Genomic DNA, 16,050 nt, shown 5'->3' with positions numbered 1-16,050 from the left:
TTCTCAAAGTTTTCATGAAGGGCTCATAGGCATTGGAAACTGTCAATTTTATAAAGTAGGTCATTAAATTCAGAAGTTTTCTGTGCAAATTAAATGGTTTCAGAAACGCTCAGTGAATTGGTTCCCATCGTAGGAACAATTTAGAAAAGCAACAGAACGTGAATTTCATATATAATCAAAGAGCCCTTAATTCGGTCCTACTCCTTCCCTCTAATGCCCCCATTGAGGGAATAGCTGCGATTACACGCATACTAGCACATTTAAAGACGATTCAGTGTTAAAAGACCCACTGTAACTTTTTTTTTATGATAAAAAAAAATTAAACTTCATTTTCTTTGAATTATGGATTGTAATCTTTGGAAAATACTTTACGTGGACTGTTTAAAAGACTAAACATGTGAAATAAATTAAGAGGAAGATAAGATGGGCCATACACTATGGACACTAGAACTGCCTGTATTCTCAGTGGCACTGATTCAAATAAGTCTCTAAAACGTTCCTCTGAGATATTTATCTACGTTGTGGCAATGGCATCGTCCAATTGTTACAGATTGGACGGTGGCACGTTGTTGTTGTCGCGAACTGCTCGTTCCATCTCATCTCATTTCAGAGATGTCCTATTGGGTTGATCTAGAGACTGAGCCGGCCACTGAAGTAAAGGAAACTCGCTATCATGTTCCTCGAACCAATTCAACACGTTACGTGATTCGTCACTGTTTGTGGTCACGTGCCCACTAAAGCCGCATCTTTCTGTTCTTAGCTGACAGCATTGGGACCCAGGATGGTCGTCTGCTCTAGTACCCTGTCCGTGACAGCGTGCGATGAACTGTTAGTTCCTAACTAAAGTTCTGACCATTGCTGTTGTACTAAATCGTGATTTGACTGATTGTGGCCGTCCTTTCACAATCCTTGCCATTCTTCTCATGATGACCTCGAGCATCAATAAGCTGTTTCTGTCCAAGTTGGCTTGAAGTTGTTTGGTTATTATCTTCTGGTACACCCTAAACACAATTGTGCGTGAAAAGTCCAGATGACTTTTCTGCCTGATTTACACAGCCAACTGCAGCTGCATGACTCAACGTCTTCGGGAACGGTCTGATTTCTTAAACAGGGAGGTGTAATAAAATGCCCACTCAGTGTATATGAATGCTGAGTTGATTTGTCTCTGAGTACAAAGGAAGATAAGCAGAGGGATCACGGATCTGTTCATCTGTAGTGCCTGCGAAAGCGTCTGTAGACAATGCGTGCACTAGTGGTAGAACTTTTAAATACAGGGTGGCCATAATTAAACTTCTCCTATTCAGAGCCTTATGTTGCTCGATCTAACAATGGGGATGTCACCAAATTTGATAAAGAGACTAATCAAGATATGGAAAGAAGGATTCCGCGAAAAAAATTTAGTTCAAAAAGTCGCCGATAGGGGGAATATGGTGCTGTACAATGTAAAAAAGCATTAAAATGGACAGACAATTGAATTTTATTTATTTAGTATGGGCTACCCCCTTTCCCCCCCGTTCGTCCGTTCGTTAGGACGGGTTGAACCCTGTGTAGATCCGTGTGTGTGTTCACGGGGGCGGTTTGCCTGTTCTGGGAGACGAAAAAAACCCGAGTTTCGGTTGAAAAAAAAAACATACCACCGTATGAGACCGGCTAACTTACCTTTAGTCGAAAGAGACCAGATAAAGGTTCCTCACGTCTTGGACAGGAATCGAACCCGGGTCTTTCTGACCACAGGGCTTTGTCTGTACCGAGGCTCAGACATATGAATAACAAAGACTAAAGTGAAATGAAATATTACCTTAATGTGTTGCACTTATGATAACACAGCAATAAAACATTTAATATCAATTTAATTTATCACAGTAATTACGGTATTACAGTTAATGGAGTGTAAGTGTTGTCACAAACCTGTTGCACAATTTGACCACATTGAGTTCACCCATGCAAAACAGGACCTGAAGTGGCCACCGTTTTCGTGGACTAGAAATTTCACCTTATACACGGCATTCTCAACAGTAGAGTGTAAGATGTCTGAAGGAATGTTCGTCACAGTCTGTGATACGTTGTCCTTTAAGGCTGCCAACTTCGAGCCACTGCCACATAGATGTTGGCCTTCAGATAACTCCACAACCAAAAATCGCATGGAGTAATATCAGAGAAGAGGTGGCCATTCATTTGGAAAAAAGCAGCTAATCACTCTTTCTTCTGTGAAGTGATGTCGTAGAAGCTGCTGTACCGGTCGTGCAATGTAGGGAGGGGCTCCATCTTGCATGAAAATGGTCTCGTCCAGACATCGTCGTTGCTGAAGTTGCGGAATGACGAAACTGTTTAGCATATCGCGATAGTTCAGTGCGATAATGGAATTAGTTACTATCGGAGTGATATCCTCAAAAAAAAAAAAAAAAAAAAAAGAATGGCCTTATAAAATCTGCTGTGAAGCCACACTAAACGGTAATTTTTGGTGAATGTAGCGAGTTTCTGGGGAGCATGGGGGTCATACAGATAAAAATGCGCTTCATCTCCCCACTGACTTTTCCATCGTCGAATTCCAATATGACCAAAACATCAGAGCAAATGTCAGTCGCTAGTTCATAATAATCGTACAGCAACTGATCCTGTCTGGATAAAGTGTAATAATTTTGCGCAAGACTTTCCATACCGTGGTATAAGGCATATCAATTGTCACTAACAAATTTCCGTATTTTGAATTAAGAGATACGTTTATGATGAGAATGAATGATATTTTCATTATCGATCTAATTAGAAGTATGACAATTAGTGTAACAATAATTAATTATTTTTAAGTAATATTTGGTAAATTAAGAAAAAAATGTATAATACGAAAACTCCAGCAAATTTTTTATTGCATTTGTGTTTCATACTTACATTAAATCGTTTCGGTGGATGTTTTTTAATTATACTTTGACCTTCGTTCGTTCCCTCTTCGGTTTCACCAGCGGCGGTTTCTTCTTCTTGAAATAAAGAAACGGACGAAATTATCAGAATAAAAATATTGTGCATCTAAAAAATATAAATTAAAAAAACTGCATTTGAATAAGTGTAGTGAATTACAGCTTCAGGCTTGTGTAAACCTGTGGTAAAGGCGTTGGCATCCATAGCGCTAGGTCGTCCAGAGATAGATTGTTCTGAGTTCGATTGTAGTTGCCAGGTTCGATTGAGGTCTACGGTCGATTTCTCAAGAAAATCTTATTGTTCCAAACAATATGGGTACTGACCACAGGGTGACAGCAATTGTTTGCCGTTCTCTCTTCTCCGGATGCCAATTAAAATCATTGACAGTCTTAGAGCAGCTATCGGCATACCTACTCACTTCCTTAGACAGTAAAAGACATTAGTGGATTTATATTTATTTATTAAAGCTGCATTACACAGGGCCTTTCCTTTTAAGCATTGCAGAAAGTCCACAACTATAAAAAGAAACGGGATTTCAGACTGTTCCACTATTTGCTACGTCCCTCACCAGGGTATATTCAAGGATTGGTTTGTCTGATTTACAAGAGGATATATCTGAGTTTCTGAGAGATAAACCTTCCACTTACGTATGAAACCGACTAACTAATTCTTCCATTGAAACATCCGTTATACATGCTCTTTCCGAGATGAAGAAATTAGAACTCAGGCTTTTTCCAACCAAAGGCATATGTCGTACCATCAATAGCAAATCTGAACACGTCATTGTGATCCTAGGATTATTTCCATATTTGTTTTTGACAATATATACGCTAACAGATGACAGTTATCCAATTGCAATCTCTCTCTCTCTCTCTCTCTCTCTCCCCTCTATTAAGTGTTTTCCTTTAAAATTTAGTTGTGAAAAAACATCACTATGGAATCTCGAATTGTGCACAGAGGAAGAAAATTCCTATTAAATAAAAAGTTCTTATTATTTTTAAACTATCTTCTAACTGAATGGCGCTTTATCAGAGATCAGCACAAAATTGGTGTTTTCTCTACAAATAATGCAAAGTTCTTTCACCCGGTTATTCGGAAACGAATAACCGAGTGAAAGAACGTATGTTAATAAACATACGTGTATTAACATAAACTTTTAATACAGAACATAGAAAAGGAAGCAATAATTTCTTATCCCGAGCATAGACAATTTGATTTAAAAAATTCTGAACAAAAAACGAACTCCAAGTCATATAAAGAAAAGCTAACAATGTTTAGAGAAAGATTCATAACCAACAACACACCCATTTGCTACAGTGCGCTCAGCTAGAACATATTTTTGAGGAAATTTAGAACGAAGCACTTTCACTAAATTTCCCAACGGTATTATCAATTTAGACTACGTGAACCAAAACATTTTTTCATATTCCATAATACTTTTCATAATCTTAATGTAGGTTGTGACAGATTTCTTTTTATTCTGGGTTGATTATCCTCTGCATTATGTCAGAATGAGTTTTGAAACAACAAAAGTGTAAAAAAAAATTAGCAAAATATTGCACACGCACACACACACACAAAGTCAATTAACAATAAAATGGAATAAGAACGAGGTATATTTTATACGTCCGCGCGGTTAGCCTAGTGGTTATGCTGCTTCGCAGCCATATGCCTCGCGAAGGAGTGTCCTAGGTTCAATTCCCATCAACGACGAGCTAAGGATGTGCAATAGTAAGGATGGGACATAGCCAAGTTAGCCGGTCTTAGGCGTGGACAGCAGATTCCCCCACCCTAGTTTATCTGGGTTTTTTTTATCCCACAAACAGGCAAACCGGCCCTGTGAACACACGCGGTTACAGTCATGAATATCGCCTTTAGGAGATTTTTTTTTTGTATCTAGTGATTATCAAACCACAGTTCATTTCATTTTAATTTGCTCTGGTGATTTTAGAAAAATAAATAAATAAAAATGCATTTCTTATTGCTCTTTCATTCATTCATTTTGGTAGCTGAAATATCCGCTCTCGGTCGAAAGTAAAAAGTCACCGATACGTTACATACTGTCGAAGATGAATTACATGCGACACTCCAAGTACAAGGATGAATTGTGACCATCCTGTGCGTTTGAATTTTTCATATAGATGCAGGCAAATAATTAAAGTTTGACCTATTAAAGAAACGAAGTTTACTTTGATTTCTGCATATGACCTTCAAGTACAAGAATGGAAATTCACCATATGGGACTGTTTCCATGAGTAGCCCATGTTAAATGCAAAATTCTCTGTGAAGACAACATTAGTAGTACAGGAATGTGGTGGTGGATGTCACGTTTTCAACAGATCCTTTGATAGATTTATTGCTATAGTCAGCAGCACTTCGTGAAGGCTGATCATCTGGATTATTTCTAGACTGGCTTATTATGAAAGTTATCTGACCATTCAATAATCTTAAAAGGAATGCAAACTTTATTTTGGATGCATTATACGAACTTCTTCTTACGGATTGCTATGTTGTGTAGTTTCTGTCTTGGCATTTTGTAGATTATTATCTTTTTCATTGAATAAACACTTAAATTCAGGGCTTAAAAATACTCGTCCTTAGATATTAGTAATGAAAAACACAGGGTCTTTCCTTCACACAAAGCGATGGAACAGTACGCCATGTCCAAAGGAATGCCTAAGGTTGGGTTTGTTTTTTGTGGGTATCTCATCAGATTCTTAGATCATGAAGGATTATTTTTTTAATTATATATTTAATTTGAGGCTAGATGGTTTTCGGACGTAAAAATCAGAGTTTCTAAAGTAAGAACACATTACCAGATCTGCCTGAGATTCTTCACCTCAGCCTTAAAAAAAAAAAAAAAAAAAAAAACTTATTTTTTTGGATGCACACACACACACACACACATACGCACACACACATATATATATATATATATATATATATATATACACTGGTCTACTAGTGGAGCCGCCGGTGAGTAGCAGAGTATCGGCGACATCTGTTTATTCCCTCATTTAAGCGGCAACACACCTCGACGTAAAATTTTCATTAACTCACTGTGATATTTCTAAGTTTGTGTCTCTTTATGGTAGTCGTGACATTTTATTTCTTACAGAAAACAATCTGCATACGTCTAATGAGAAACCAATAAGTAATTTGACATTGCTCGAGAATATTCAGAACAATATTCGGCTCATAATGGGCTAGACACAGCTATCATAATGTCGACAGACTTCTCGAGTCTTGTTATTACGTTATTCCCAGATTGCCTTGTTAAATTATAACCTGCTACTAGTTTCGATGAACTCAAGTATAGTAAGGGATAAAAAGGGGTAAATAACCTCTTTTTCAATTGAGGTATATTAGTTTTGTTGGTTGCTATAGAAACAAAGCTATGAAACTTAATTATATCCAAGTATTGATGATTTTCGAGGAAACAGAACTGATTTGATAATGGAAACAAAGCTACGTTATATTTATCCATCACAACATACATTGGACATCTGTACTGTACTGTACGTAGTAATGGAGATTTATGTTTCGATGTGCTGACTAATAACAACACTGCTGAGCTGGAATGACCATTACAACATTAGCATTCTTCTAAGCCATTGTTGCAGCTATATAAACCACTTAACGCGTGCGTACAGCCTTCCTGTACGCACGCGTTAAGTGGATTCCACCTGTTAAGCCCTTTTCCCACCTTCCAAGCTTCTGGCCGACGTTCTATAGAATACACTTTTTTTTTTTTTTTTTAAAGTCATATCATTTGAACTATGCTAACACAAATTTATAACGAGGCAAATGAAGATCATAGCTCGCTGACAATGAGATTACGAGAATGAGTACAATATTAATACATGTTCTTCAAATATGAGGTGAAAGTTTTGAATAAATCTCCACGTTCTAATCTGTTCAGATATACAGTATTATAACACTATCACCCGTGCTCTGGTCTGTCATAATAATAATAATAATAAATTTTTTTAAAAAATCCGCTAACGCCTTTTTTCCCGTATAGGGAGTAGGCGAGGCCGGTTTTTAGCTCAATCTAACTTTTGGAGACTGAGTGGGCAGTTCAATCTCCACTGGTACCCAATCAGAGATAGCTGGCCCAAGGCTATCACTATAATAATAATAATAATTTAAGCGGCACGCAGTGAAGAGAATGGCTCAAAAAGTGCCGCCATCTCGTGGTCCCTAACCCTAACACAATATATTGAATGTCTGAAATACTGTGGGTTCTACGGTCGATTTTCTTGAGTTCGGGACAAAAGACCCGAGTTTCCGGGAGAAAAAAACCCGCTTGCCCGTGCCAGAGATCGACTAACTCGGGAACCGGTCGAAAAAAGGCTTGGAAAAATTTCCTCTAGTCGCCGACTAGACACGAAACCAAGTCTTCCTTCGTGCGGTCAAGTGCCGTGGTATGCAAACGCCACATCCACTAAGCTATACAGGCTTAATAATAATAATATGAAGGATAATAGGTAAAAATAGTCAAAATAAGCCATAGGTATTGATATGCAGGATAATTGTAATCCATCATTGCTATAGCCAGACAGAACTGAAACTTACAAAAAAAAAAAAAAGTTTTAAAATTCACCAGAAAACTTATAAGAATATAACCTTCGGCATCGGAGTTTATCTTTTAAGTAATGCCAACTCAAGGCAACTCCAACGCCAAATGTTATATTCTAATAAACTTTCTGGTAAGTTTAGAAGTCCAGTAACTGATTTAATGCGGTGTGACCAAATTAAAAGCATTAAAAATAATCTTCCTTTGAATGAAGGAACTAAAGGCACCACTTCTCCTTTAAAGCATTAGTAAGTTCCACTGATAAGAGAGGTCATCTCACGTTTATTTACGTGAGATTACATTTTAGTTCCAGTTTTATCTGGTTATAAGAGAGATTAATAATATCCTTCATTTTTATAACTTAGGATCATTTTAGATTCTATATTCTGATACATTATGTGTATTCTGAAGTATAGACGTAGACAGTAGCTGTCTATGGTGTGCAGCCATAACCTTTTCATGGCATGCCTAATTAGAAGTAGGGAGCAGCTATATGAAATCGAGGGAATGCAATCGAACTCCCAATGGTTTAGAGGCGAAAACCGGTTACTGAATTCTGAAGTTTATTGATAGAAATTCATAATATGTCCCTCCCTCCTTTGGCCAATAACTGATTTAATGCGGTGTGACAGAATTAAAAGCATTAAAAATCTTTCTTTGAATGAAGGAACTGAAGGAACCACTTCTCCTTTAAAGCATTAGTAAATTCCACTGATAAGGGGAGATCATCTCACGTTTATTCACGTGAGATTACATCTCGGCACAAAACACGATATTTTATAGGATCTGACGGTGATACGAGGTGCTAGTTAATCTTATCAACAAACGTTTGCTCCCGCTTAACTCAATCAGTATGTTAGTCCCTCCCCCACCCATGTCACTTGTGGACACTTCCATTTTTTTTTTTTTTAACACGTTGTCAAAACGTGGACAGAAATGTTTTTACTGCACGACAGACAATTACAGACGGTTTTCTCAAATGACATCCGACTTCATTCTGTTTTGAAGTGCTGCTATTTCCGTGACTGATCATGGCAATTCAGTTGAGAGCGTTGCTGTTCTCGAATTTCTGCATAAATGGCGTTAATCATAATCTTTCATCCACCTTTGTGATATATATAGCAACAATTTAGTTTTGTAGTGAAATGCGTCATTAAAAAAAAAAAAAAAAAAAAAAAAAACATCTTTCAGAGATGTGTGCATTTCATTTCGAGGAAATCTTTTCTACAAATAGAACTTATATATATCGACAATTTTAGAGCATTTCATAGAACCTCTTAGTGCTAAAAAGAAGATCAATTCCTTTGTAAGATTTATGCCTCTGTCCAACACAAAACCCTAACACATTCGTGGTGTTAGCTTTTCTAGACTAGTAGAATACTTCAACTAGGACTAGATGTGGCGTGTCGACTCCACCCATTAATTTCATCGTGGAAGCACCAAAAAGGGAAAAAAAATCTTTATGAAAGTGACTATTTCTTAAGCTGTTGCGGAAAAGAAGAAAAAATCAATATCAGCAAGTACAATATCCCAGAAACCTGTTACATCTGCTTTTATTAAACAGCTACTTTTACGGAGATATGGTCAACATATTCAACAAGACATAAAACATATTCAAAGGGAAAATATTCTAAAAATATTATATTTATGATTTTTCATTAAAATAAAAACTTAAAACAGGACATTCTAAGTATATCTGTAAATTAACATTCTTTTAAAAAACTCCAAATTAAAAAAAAAATAATAATTCACTTAAAACTAAATTACGCATTGCCCATTCTGCAGTCTTTTCAGCCTGTCTCTGCGTGTGTGTAATTTCTAAAAAATCAGGACACTATTTTCAAAAAAAAAAAAAAAAAAAAATGACACTAGCCAAGGCGCTTCATCAAATTCCCTCTACTTGAACGTATCTTTGTTTTTCCTATTCACCAGCGTAGATATCGTGACAGTCTTTTTGCGTGTGAACCTTATGTAGGCAAGTACTTCGAAAGTTTTCTAGACATAATTCAGTACGCGTTACCCTATTCAATCTATGTAAAGCACGAAATCCTGCACTTTATCTTTCCATATCCACAACTAGATAACATGACGAATCAAAGACGTTTATAATTAAAACGGAACGTAAGAAATCACTCCATCTTTGTAGAGAAATTAAGGAACTCTCGTGTTGAAATCACCAAATTCTTGATATGTTTTCATTTAGTGACATAAAAAGCTCCCCTATAGCGAAGTAGCAACATTAATAACTAAATTAAAGTCACTGATATTCCTTCTTATGTTAATATTTCGTGTCAAAACCAATCAACCAAAGCAATACATGGACTAGTTCTCCAGAAATGAATTTGATAAAATTCACAAGAGGGAACAATACAGCTAATTGTATTATTGTTATTTAAACGAATACTTGAAAACACAAGCATGGTATTGTGTGATAGAAAAATGCAATGCATATTTCTATGTGAATATGCATTGCATTTTAATGTGCAATTTACAAAGAATTGCATATTATATTCAGTTCTTTGTAAACTGCAAAAGTTCTTTGTACACTACCAATGTTTTTTGTCAACTGCATGTAACGCATCTTTGTGAAGCATTTTGCCATTAAAATGTTCGATATATCTTATCCAATGCAACAGAGTATATCCGGCGGGATTGACAAGGACATGGTAATTATAGATTTGCGCTCCATAAAAATGTTCTTGACACTCTGTGATCGTTCTGAGAAATTCCAATAAAAAAAAGAGGTTAGGTAGATAACTTCCTTTTATACTCTGAATATTTTATTGTCGGGGTTGTTATAACAACGCTAGAAGGTCAATTATATCACGATGTAATGCTTTTCGTGGAGACAGAGATGATAATGTTGACATAACAATATTAATTTAAACAAGTCGATGTATGTTTTTTATTTACTTTTCGATGCTAAAACAAGAAAGAACTCCCGGACAAAGAAAGATATTTCACAGTAATAAATATTTCAAGATTCTTGATACTAACATTCGTTTTATCCTATTTCAGAAAATAGGATAAAGTTAAGGCTATTTTAGAAAATGGGATAAAGTCGGTCTTTCAAAAGAGGTGCTGCTCATAAAATTAATGCGCAACTTCATTGCTTATAGTGAAAAGAATCGTGTGGTTCATAAACTGATTACACCAGTGTTTTTCCGAACTATGTTCTGGGAAATTCCGATATTTCTCTCCGATGCGAATGGTTCTGTGAAAAAGTTTTTCTCCAGCGGTATTTTTCCTTCAAAATATTTTATACAGTTAGGAAGTACTCATAATTATGGCGCTCCTACCTGTACGAGGAATGAAAAACCCAAGTTTCCAGGAGAAAAAAACCCTGCTACCTCCGTATGAAATCGGATAACTCACCTTCAACTGAAAAAGTCCATATAAGGATTCCCCTCGTCACGATGAGAATCGCACCCAGGTCTTTACCAATCGAAGGGTGCAATATTCCGCTGTTCTTCCAGTTGAGCTACGGAGGCAGTAAATCACTACATAATCACCGCATTATTTGTGTAGTGATTATATAGTACCGAGTGGCCTATAGCGATGAGTCCTAGTCAACAGTGGCCTCCGTAGAGTAATTGGAAGAATAGCGAAACATTATTTCCTTCGATTGAAAAGGGCTTGAATTCGATTCTCTTTTGTGACAAGAGGAATCTTTATATATATATATATATATATATATATATAGAGAGAGAGAGAGAGAGAGAGAGAGAGAGAAGAGAGAGAGAGAGGGATTTTTTTTATTATATTTCTTTTTATTATATATGTATATATATATGTGTGTGTGTGTGTGTGTGTATGTTTTCTCCCGAAACTCGGGTTTTTTACTCCGCGTACAGTCAAATCGGCCATGAAAATACACGCAATTTACAGAGAAAAGAATATTGTTGGTGGTGGTGATGGATGGTAGATGGCGTTGATGATAGTTGTGGGTAGTGGGAGAATTAAGTAGTAGGGAGAGACGATGCGATATTGTAGCGAAGTAAGAGTACTCTCCTGCGAAGAGTCCTTGGACTCCTAGGAGGTGTCACGTAATATTAATAATAATTATTATAACTGTGTGTGTGTGTGTGTGTGTGTGTGTGTGTGTGTGTGTGTGTGTGTGTGTGTGTGTGTGTGTGTGTGTGTGTGTGTGTGTGTGTGTGTGTGTGTGTGTGTGTGTGTGCGTGCGTGTGTGGATCTGTTATACAACAGATGTAATACGACATCAGAAAGGTTGTGCATTGCAGATACTAACGACTGTCCTCTCTTATACAACCGCCACTTCAATGACAAAACGTAGAAATAATAGCAATAAAAGTCATGAAAGAGACGAACGTAATATATTTTTTTTTATGTTATTTATAAGTAAATAGACATCGGTCAATCGTTGCTAAGCTACAGTAATGTTTCAACAAGTACATCATAGCAGGTTCTTGTAGGATGACCTAATAAGTGTAGTTGATAAATTCTAGCTAAAATGTAGCAGTATTTTATAGCTTATTTCAGATTAAAAAAAAAAAAAAATCGAAGTATACCATTCGGCCTTTTTTTGACTGTTCGGAAATATATTTATTTATTTACTTTGTAAAATGCTCGGATTTAAAATGCAAACAGAGAACATTCACCGTCAAACTTTATATTAAAAGAAAATAATAAAATCGATTCATCATAATAAATCATAACAACGAAAATGAAATTAATAAAATTCGTAATAAAATCACGATAACAAAAATAAAGGCACATCACGAACATTGGAGGCACCTTATATATAATAATAATAATAATAATAATAATAATAATAATAATAATAATAATAATAATAATAATAATAATAAACAGCATGCGATTTAGAATCAAATAGAGTAAGTCTGTGAACACACAGACACAGAGTTTGTTGCAACAATTTTTTTAATGACACAGTTGCATCAGTAAACACGAGGCAGTATGTAAATAAACTAAGATAACAAACAGACTTGATCCTTCAAAAATGTTTAATTCCAAAATAATGAAACTATACATTGATAGTTTGAAGAAATTGTCACTAGATTTAATCAAAATATGATTTTATTTTGATTAAAAAAAATTTTTTTTTTTTGATTTACGAAAACTGAAGGAGTCAGAGACCTTTATATTACAGTACCTAAGAAGAAGGTGACCCAAATTTGCCTTCCTCCCGTGTGTGACACCACAGGAACAGGGAAGACACATTTTCGAAAATAAGTAGGTCTTCCTTAGTTTTTTGGGAAAAATGTGGTAGACACAAGTGTAGAGAACAGTGGTAACCAATATGAGGTTTGTTCAAAGTATCTGGACCGAATTTATAATTTTGATGTCAATCGAGAGCTCGCTATACTGCGGAACACGAATGTAAGTTTAATATGATAATCATATTTTATTGTGGTGATTTAAAAAAAAAAAAAAACACCTGACGAAGACAGTTTTTAACATCCTGAAAATTTTTCTGGCCAGGTTGGTTAGCGTATCTATCCAACTAACCAACCGGGTTCGAATCCAACCACAGGCGTAAGATAGACTACCACTGTTGTGATCGCTGGTGACCGCCGATAGTTCTTCGGCATGAAACTCTTAGATTTCGATGGCTTTCGATCTCCGAGTTTCGTACCCGGCTGTAAAATAATACGGGATTTATTATCCCCTTAACTCAGTTAAAAGGCTTGTTGGCGCAGAGGGGAAACTGAATTCGGAATTCAACAATCTCTTATCACATCAATGAAATACTTTTTGAAGGAGATCGCATATGTTAAAATATTTCGGAAATGTAATTTTGTTGTGGTTTCTAGATGCACTTTGCAACAGCATCTGGAAGTGAGAATCTATCTTGTATTAATCTTAATATCTGTTCTACTCCTTCCTTGAGGAGGATTTATGCTTCTACAAAAGCCAAACAGAGAGATGATGCACAAACTTACCGATTGTTTTTCATTTTTCAGAATTTTTCTGTAAAAGTAATTTTTTTTTTTGCTGTTGTCTTCTACAAGTAGATATGCGTGAGAACTAAGAGACATTACAGGTCACCTAACTTTCTTATACAATAACAGAGAGAGAGAGAGAGAGAGAGAGAGAGAGAGAGAGAGAGAGAGAGAGAGAGAGAGAGAGAGAGAGAGACTACTTACACATTAGAAAAAAAGTTAAGTTCCGCTAGATAAAGGGCATAATTCGATTCAATAAATCTATTCATCTTCATAATTGCACAAATATCCTGAAAAACGCGGAACATCAGAAAAAATTCATACTCTTTTATTTTCTTTTTGGAACTTATCAACGTGATGTTATTTAGGAAGCCAATTTAGCATCACAAACTTCTGGAAGAGAATGATGGTTCAAGTTTTCCCAGTTCTCAAACCGCACAACTGCAAATGTATATCACCTCGTGCAAATGGATACTGTCTAGATATCCCGTGGGATACAACTTATTTATGTATGTAACTTACAGAACTATTATCATTTCATCAATCCTAAATACCAAAATGTATTAGTAAAGCTATCCATTTGAAATGCAGAAATATATTAACAAAAAATTAAAAACCATAATCATGCATAAAAATATTGGAGAGAATTCTCAAAAGCAATGGAATAAAATAAGCAAGTTGAAAGAAAAACGGGGGGAGGGGAAAGTGAAAGCGAAGCACTCCAGCTAAGTCCTTTATATGGTATCGGTTTTAAACATATCAGATTAAAAAGTTCATAAAAGCAAAAGCAAAGGGGGAGGAGGGAAAAGATGGAAAAAATAAGGCACAAAAACGTACCGGCAGATTTAACTTCGGGTGCAGTTTCTGGACCATTTTCTGGCACAACCCCTGGAGGGGCTGCTTCCAAATCAGTCCACGGACGCGGTGAAGAGGAAGACGATGCGCTACATTGGGATCGGGCTTTTACCAGAAAGAATAAAAAGAACAATTATCAGAACTGGAAAAATCATAAAGAAAAATATTGCAAAAATAGACCAATAGACTATTGATATATCATTGCATTATTTTTTGATATCATAATCATTGGACCAATGGTCCATCATTGGTCTCATTACAAAAGAAAAAAAAAACCTTCAGAAATTTCGTATAAAATCGATTAATAGATGACGCATATGTATAAATGAAATCACAACAAATTCTAAATTAATGAATCAAGGAAGAGATAACTACAAGACTTAACCGAAACAACATTATAAAAAGATTTGTTATATTTTAAAATAAATAAATGACAAATAACTTCCCTCGTTCAAATACTTGGTTCTTTATAGTGCACGATTAGTGGCTACAGTGGCAAATAGATCTCGAGATTTAAGGGAAAAATAAAAGGATAGACATTATGTTACAAGCCATAAATCATATTGTAGCTTCCTTTGGAAGTTTATTCTATTAGAGACGGGCTTTTCCACGTCGATGAGGAATCCTATAAATATCTGAAACATGCTGTCGGAAGATCTGAGTGGTTTTTGCTAGAAAACACATTAAAAAATTGTCAGCTAATTCTCTCACAAGTCCTGCTATCTCAGAAGTGAAAAACTTGTTTGATCGTACAAAGATAAATACGTAAATGAAAGAATAAAGTTTCTATTATCAGGCTCCATTACGTTATTCGCTGCAAAAGATTGTCCCAAAAAACCAGACTACCTTTTATTTATAGCAGGGGGTGTAGCTCAGTGGTAGAGCGTTTGCTTTGCATGCGAAAGGTCCCGGGTTCGATCCCCGGCACCTCCAATGTCGTTTAATTTTACCCATATACGGCACTAACGCACTGTAGGTTGATCACCAACCTCTCCTATATCGACCCAACAAAAAATATATTTTTTTTATGCACAATCCATGGCTTGTACATAACGTTTTAGAGATGTTTAAGAATTGCCAGTATCCCAATAGGAAATTTCCAGAGCGAAAGTGATTCTGGCGCGAAATTAAAAAACCTCTGATATAGCATGATATTCAAAATTACAGTTAACTTGGAGATTCAGAGAACTTAATCCTGCTGAGGTGACCTGACAGATACAAACAAATAGTTTAATAATAATATTCTTCCACATATCCAGTGTATAGCTTGGAGATCATGAGTAGCTGCGCATGCATATATTACGAGTGATATTCCACACTGTTTATGCGGTCAGTTTTGATTTAACACGTGTTATGTAAAGGTGTATGATAGTTCATAGTAAATTGTATCTGACAGATACCGCGACTTCCGATGTCAGTATAGTATTGGTTTAGTTTATTTTTATTTTTTTTATTTACTGTTGAAAATGGCTGGAAAAATATATCGATTGGATAATCCACTAGATGTTGAAGAGATTCAGCGATTTTGTTACTCGAGTCCGATGATGAGAATGATAGAGTCGAATGCGAAAGTGAAAGTGATATTTGATAGTAAATTGTATCTGACAGATACCGCGACCTCCGATGTCAGTATAGTATTGGTTTAGTTTTTTTTTGTTGTTTTTTTGTTAATAATTTCTAGATTATAACTGAAAATAAATAAACCATCATGTATTATATTTGCAGTGGTTTTTTTTTACGTTTTATCGCATTTTAGCACATACCAGTAATGAATGT

The 16,050-nt window shown here is 35.8% G+C and overlaps 1 protein-coding gene and 1 non-coding gene across 3 annotated transcripts in view; one reads left to right on the top strand and one right to left on the bottom strand.

Annotated features, from left to right (window-relative positions):
• The window catches only part of LOC150102325 (uncharacterized), a 39,179-nt gene that overhangs the window by 11,903 nt on the left and 11,226 nt on the right, over positions 1 to 16,050 (bottom strand). Inside the window, exon 2 of one of the 2 annotated variants that reach the window (XM_090399435.1) lies at positions 2,887 to 2,972. In XM_090399435.1, coding sequence (XP_090255561.1) covers positions 2,887 to 2,972 — 86 coding nt within the window. The remainder of the gene's footprint in view (positions 1 to 2,886; positions 2,973 to 16,050) is intronic. The other variant, XM_090399436.1, reaches the window with a different exon arrangement.
• TRNAA-UGC (transfer RNA alanine (anticodon UGC)) lies at positions 15,136 to 15,207 on the top strand. The gene has a single exon. It is a non-coding gene; the product is annotated as a tRNA-Ala (tRNA).

This window comes from Typopeltis vanoorti, chromosome 10, assembly GCF_054136105.1.
Source record: "Typopeltis vanoorti isolate ZY-2024b chromosome 10, IOZ_Tvanoo_1.0, whole genome shotgun sequence".
NCBI lineage: Eukaryota > Metazoa > Arthropoda > Arachnida > Uropygi > Thelyphonidae > Typopeltis > Typopeltis vanoorti.
The sequence above is the reverse complement of the archived record's forward strand: the minus strand, read 5'-3'. Positions and strand labels throughout refer to the sequence as shown.